At 38.7% G+C, this 6,289-nt stretch overlaps 1 protein-coding gene across 4 annotated transcripts in view; it reads right to left on the bottom strand.

Moving 5' to 3' along the window:
- Nucleotides 1–406: 406 nt before the first annotated feature.
- Nucleotides 407–6,289, bottom strand: part of tln1 (talin 1) — a 106,765-nt gene continuing 100,882 nt past the window's right edge. For all 4 annotated transcript variants that reach the window (XM_044334612.1, XM_044334613.1, XM_044334614.1 and 1 more), the window contains 2 exons: nucleotides 2,114–2,239; nucleotides 407–2,017 (listed from right to left, as the gene is read on the bottom strand). In XM_044334612.1, coding sequence (XP_044190547.1) covers nucleotides 1,883–2,017; nucleotides 2,114–2,239 — 261 coding nt within the window. In that variant the 3' untranslated portion in view covers nucleotides 407–1,882. The remainder of the gene's footprint in view (nucleotides 2,018–2,113; nucleotides 2,240–6,289) is intronic.

The raw sequence follows: 6,289 nt of genomic DNA, 5'->3' as shown, positions 1-6,289 counted from the left end.
TACTTCATCTTGAGGTCCTGTCTTGAAGAGGGTCCTTGTGTTGAAATCCAGTTTTAAGACCTTAATTATTTCAGATGATATTGCGCCTACAGGATGCATATTCCTAAATTATTTTGTGTTTCAAATGAGAGATTAATAAAGGCCCAGTAGCTTATTTTTGCCCAAGGGTCCCAGAGGAGGTTAATCCGTCCATGCCTTACCAAACCTCAGTAATGCTTTCGTTACTTTAGATTTGGTAGGAATAAAAACTGAAAAAAATAGACAGTGAGCACAATATAATACAATTTATGATTATATAAGCAAAATACTTTGCCTATGAACACTTATGTATAAAATATGTAATCAGGAACCTCTAAAGGAGTCTTTCTCCTGTGTGCAGGGTGAGAAGAGAAATGGATGTCAACAGTTTCAAAGAAAACTGGCTTTATTGAATATAAATCTCTGTTACAGTGCCCATCAGGTGGTACTGCTACACACCAGCATTACATTTATACCATGTTGAATCAAAATGTGAACAAAAGAAAAAGGGCTTTGAAGGATTACAGTCTTTTTATATCAGGTGTACTGTTCTAGCTGTGCCATGTTCATTCTTGAAAATAATATGCAAGAGAAAATCAAGACACTTGTGTTTTAATGGTGGATTTAAATGATGTTCTGATAAGTTAATGAAACGAGTAATGAATTAAGTGCACTTAGAGGGTAAATGATTGGTATCAGTTAATCATACTTGACAAATTCATTATGAAGGCACTTTATAAGCACCGATATACTGGAACAAATAGTGAACTGACATTAGTTCCTTGGTAATGAGAAATAAGCTGAACTCTATGCAAGTAATATCTAACAAGAACGCGTTATGTAGCCAAGACATCATGTATACCTCAGACTGGCATCATACAATTGTACTGTGACAGGAATTCTCTAGAAAGTAACTAGCACTGTGTCGGACACTAATTTTGGCACAGATAAAATGTCACTGGAGTGAGTCAATAAACACTAAGCACTCAAATACAGTCAATAAGATTTCAAATATCTTGAAGTTCAATATTTGGCTTCATGATCATTAAGCAAACAAGTCCTCTGATCTAATCCAGGGCTAAATACTGTCATTGCTTAAATCCAAATACAAAAACAAAATACGTATACTAAAATAGCAACTGAATGGAAGATACATTTTTAATACATTTCATAGCTCAATCTTTAAAAAAATAACATTTTTCCACTCTAATTTGTTCCATTGTAAAGTTAATTATTGCAATTCTAAACTTAAAAAATTGCAATAGTTTATTTCATTGTCCTTATTTCAGATTCAAACAGTATGATAAATAACATACTGAATATCATCATTGTCATGTGACCACAGATGATCACAATGAACTATCACTTACACATCGAGTCTCTTTGTCTCTAAATGTATTCACACACAAAAAAAAACATTTGCATAGAAATTTTGCATAAAGCAGAAATTATGCTTGCCCTCAGAGCTCTAAGTTCCAACTGTAAAGTTCTAACAGTGAAGGCGAGCAGAATTTATTGGCAGGACAGCCACAGCGGACGTACACAACAAAGATAAAAAAAAGAAAGAACTAAAAAAAGAGCCAGATATATTGGAAAGTATACGATCATATATAATCAAAAGCACAGATACCTTAATAAGAGCATTATTAAGGCATATAGATTTCTGTATTATCAAAATTAATAATCATTGGCATTATTGTGGTTTGACTTTGAAAATTAAATACAGAAACAGATTAATAATAACCATCCTGATACATCACTGTGGAATTGGAGTCAATCTGCCTAATGCACGATGCTTCCTCTCAACATGAAGCTGGGGGAAGGTCCTGAACATTCCATGGATCACTGCTGCATTACCACACTCTCACTGCTCTTGGCCGTCCTCCCGCAGCTCTGAGGGAAGGAATTTGTACTGCTGCTGTCTGATCATGGCCAGCTTCTTCCTGGCCTCATCCAGCTCCCTTTCTTTCCGCAGCATCTCTTCCTGAGCAGCGATGATCTGCAACACAACACAGTCTGTCAGCACACTGAGGAAACACCAGCTTCAAAGTCCCAAGCCTCCTGCTTTTGGCACCTGGCATTTGGCATGACTCACCTGAGCGATACCTCCGACCATCTTACTCTTGACCACCACAGCCTGGTCATCCTGAGCATCAAACGCTGCTTTCTGTGCTGCTTTCACCAGGTTATCAGAGGCTCTCTTCACAGCATTTCCAGCAGCCTGCAGAAACACACAATGAGTCATGATTTAAAAAAATAAGTTGAGTGACGGTCCATTCTTGAGATTGGAAACAGTAAAATGGTAAAGGTCCACTTACTAATATTTTCTGGAGCTTTTCATAGTTGAAAGTTCCAGAAAAGGCAAGTGTACTGACCTTGATTTAAGATCTTTTTGTCAAACTAAAAAATAAAGGGAGTATGAAGTGAATTATAAAGTAGATCTTTAACATCTCTAACCATGGACCATGATTAAGTCTTTGAGGGAAAGTGGAGACAGACTCATGCAGACGTTGAACAGCAAACACATCAACTGTGCTGCTTGTGAACAGCAACTCCTGGAAAGGGAATGAGAACTACCACCCTTGCTCAGAGAGAGAAAACCATAACAGGTTTTTTCCTGCTCAGTGCCTGAGAATTGCTGTAAAAGGCAATGAGGAGCAGTCTGCTGAACTACACTCAAAGCCAAACATTTATCTCATTGGGCAGTTCAGCTCTAACAAAGAGGGGTTTTCTCCTTTTGTGGTTCTGTGGGATGAAATCAGACACTGAGCTGGCAGAAGACGACACAGACATTAGTGAATCATCTTCTGGTTTATCTTTGGCTGGAATGTTACTGTTAGTTTGGCCCTGACATACAGCATAACACTGTGACGTTCCCTTGAACAGCTGTACACTGAGGCCACACACTAAACTGGACTGTTAAAGTGTTTGTCCCAGGAGCTACCACTTGAGGGCTGATGATTTTTTAACAGTTGATTTAGTTTGTATTTTTAGACCTCAACGCTCTTTCGTTCACTCAAAATATCCTTTCAAATCAATGGACCTGACACCCCTACTTCCTCACAGCTCTGACAGATCAGGTCTCTCCATCTTTCCCTCTGACTGTCTACACTGGACTCTTTTCAGCCCTGTTTTTAGTCATTCGGCAGTTTCAATCAACACAGCTGTCTACACCAGTGAGGTAACACATAACATTTCAGTAGAGCATAACTGCGACCCAACGACTGTCTCTTTACACACCAAGTTATCGGTTCTTAACAGGTCAAAATCCGGTGTCTTAAAACATTTTGACGTGTTATCCCACCTATGTTATACATATCATATATGTCATATGTGGTCATGTGACCTTTTACATGGCTCTGTTTTCTAGCTGAGGTACACGTCTATCACATGACATAGCTGGCCAGTTTTGGACCAGCTGTGCAGCACTTATGCACAAAGCGTGTGAGATATCTGTCACCAAGAGTTCTGCTTAGACCCCAAAACAGTGTTGGTCAGCGGAATTTTGTTTGTGGTGTTTGTGGTGCACCTCTGAAAAATGACATTTAAAAATTCAACATCAACATGTCTTTCCAGAAACAATGTCCCTTTGGAAAATCCAGACCTCACTGTCCCTATTCCCTAGAATGGTCTCTACACTCGCTCAGTGTGTTCTGTGGATCATCCAGAGTAAGAGGGATACTGCTGCAATGTTGTGAGCACCACAAACAAAATTCCCTTCATATCAATTATACTGTGGTGTAGGCAGAAGTCTCAGAGAGATATCTCAAAACCTGGAACCAAAACTAGAGAGAGAAAATATTTTATTTTTTATTAGGTTGAACTGAATCTTTAATATTCTGCACTCTTAATATGCTATATGTACATGAGGTAGACAGAATTTATTTTACATTATGTAGACCAGTATACCAACACCACTAACTTCGACCTCAGCACCTCTGACACAGAGGCTCTGTTCACTCACTCACCTACATAGTAAATAGACAGTAGTTTTGTCTGTAGTGAGCAGTGAACTAGGAATCATCATTGACTTGTTTCCTGTAGTGTCACATGATAGGCATTTACATATCTATTGAAGACCAAGCATTGCATTGTGGCATTGTTAGCAGTACATGCTATGAACACCACTTTTTCTGTTGAATTGTGGGAATTTTTGTGGGTATAAATTTGACTCTTGAATCAAAAAAATGGAACATCTATCAACAGATGGTGAAAAGAACACAAGTTTCAACCAATCAGTGGATATATTGCTTCAACACACCAGAAACCCTGGAAGCTAGCTAACTTACTCTAATATTAATATTAAAACTAATACAAATACATGTTTTCCACGTCAAACTATTCCTTTAATTTCCATTTATCTGGTGTGACTACAAGGCTAGGACTGAGGAGAATCATCTTGAAATCCTGGGAATAACATATAATATAATATAATTTCCATTTATCTGGTGTGACTACAAAGCTGAGATTGAGGAGAATCATCTTGAAATCTTGGGAATAACATATAAACACTCCCAAGTTGGCTGTTGTATTATATTGTGGTACCAAATAAACTGGTAACCCAGTGTTTAAGACAGTTCTGTCCCTTAACCACCTGCTGCCATCCGGAACAGTCCAAACAGCCGCCTTTCCTCAGATATTCACACATTCAACAGAAAGACTGTACATTACTTAGCACTCTGCATTATTACAGCCTTAAAAAGCACCACAGCAAAGAGTGAAGAGAGCAAATGCTGCTGGTGTAATCATAGATCAGGGCTAATGTTTCTAGTTCTGGGTGCCATAGCTTGGACTGGTGGATTGTTTCCAGAGCTCCTGTAGACATAAATGTATGAGAATTACTGTGGTGGCAGCTGCAGGCCCAGAAGAGGAGGAGATAAGCCACTGCTGATTGGATCGGAGAATATGAGATGGCCTTGGTGGGCTGATGTGCTCACAGCTAGCATACACACAGCCTTAAAGATAGTATTTTTGGGTGGATGAGGTGACAGGAGATACTTGTAGTTTCTGTTATGTCTTGGGACTCACCGCATCAGTTACACATAAAGGTCACAACAAGCCTTCTGTGCTACATTATTTCCAGCAGTGAGTCAGTGCATTCAGTTGCGTTTATTAAAAAAAACATTTTTAAAGGGGCACCCCACTAATACATTACACATAAAGGTCAGTTTACTCATCATGAGGAGTAATACTCAGCCTGTGAAAACTGTTGTATAATGTCTTCGGTAGCTTTGAAGGAGTTTTGTCAAGTCTGAGAAAATAACCCTGATGATGTCATTAGGGTTATCAGTTTGGGATGAAATATTTATAACAGAAAGCCTGTGTTACAAACTGGAGGTGTGATTTGAAATACATAGGCATTTTCCAGACAGAGAAGGTCTAAGAAAAGATTCTATTGATTGCATTATGGGAAATGTAGGATCTTGGATTTTGAATCATACTAGGGACTAAAAGTCAGGGTATCTTGGCCCCTTTTTCTTCCAGTTTGACCATTCTTTCTTTTAATCTGTCTCTTGCAAGTCCCCCAACTTTATGGAGTACAATACTAAACCTCTGGAGACTGATATGCAGCATAATATAAAACCTGGGCTAAATATAGAGTATACTAATACTGATGTAGCAGCTGTACAGATCATGCTCACCTATAACCCTAAACACACAAACTCCAGTCTATGAATAGACTATACCATTCTGTGTGCTCTCCAACAAGCCCAACTGTTGCAGAATGACTAATGTCATTGTTCCCTCAGCAGGTCAGGTACTGTAGGTTTGAATCGTTTCAACAGATGAGGATCACACATCTCATGTGTCAGTCTGATAGGGAAGGATTAGAGGGTTAGGGAGCTAACTTTGGACCTAAACCTGGCTCAACAGTCTGAAGAAGTTGGCTCAAGTTCAAGTTCATGACCAAAACCAATGAGGTGTTACTCCATCTCTCAAAACTTTCTGATTTCCCTAACTGGTCTGTAGCTCTCAGTCCATTTATGAAGACAGAAATCTTTAAAAACAGCTCAGAAGTACATAGGTTTATTTTAAAAAGGTTCAGTAATTTCCTAAAACAGCTGGTCACTGTAGATTTTAGCAAATGTTACTCAAACAGAAGGAAATAGTGCATTTGTTTGGGACTAGGTGTGTTGTGTTTGTGTCCTGCTACATGTATTTCGGCAGATCCTCATTAAAAAGTTAGTGAAATGCACATGTCCCTATAGTTACAGTACACAACACCTTTCTTTGTCCTGTTTCTACCTGTTCGTCATTATTTCTGATATAT

The sequence above is a fragment of the Thunnus albacares genome, chromosome 18, assembly GCF_914725855.1.
Source record: "Thunnus albacares chromosome 18, fThuAlb1.1, whole genome shotgun sequence".
NCBI classification, from domain to species: domain Eukaryota; kingdom Metazoa; phylum Chordata; class Actinopteri; order Scombriformes; family Scombridae; genus Thunnus; species Thunnus albacares.
This window is presented reverse-complemented; position numbering and strand designations above follow the sequence as displayed.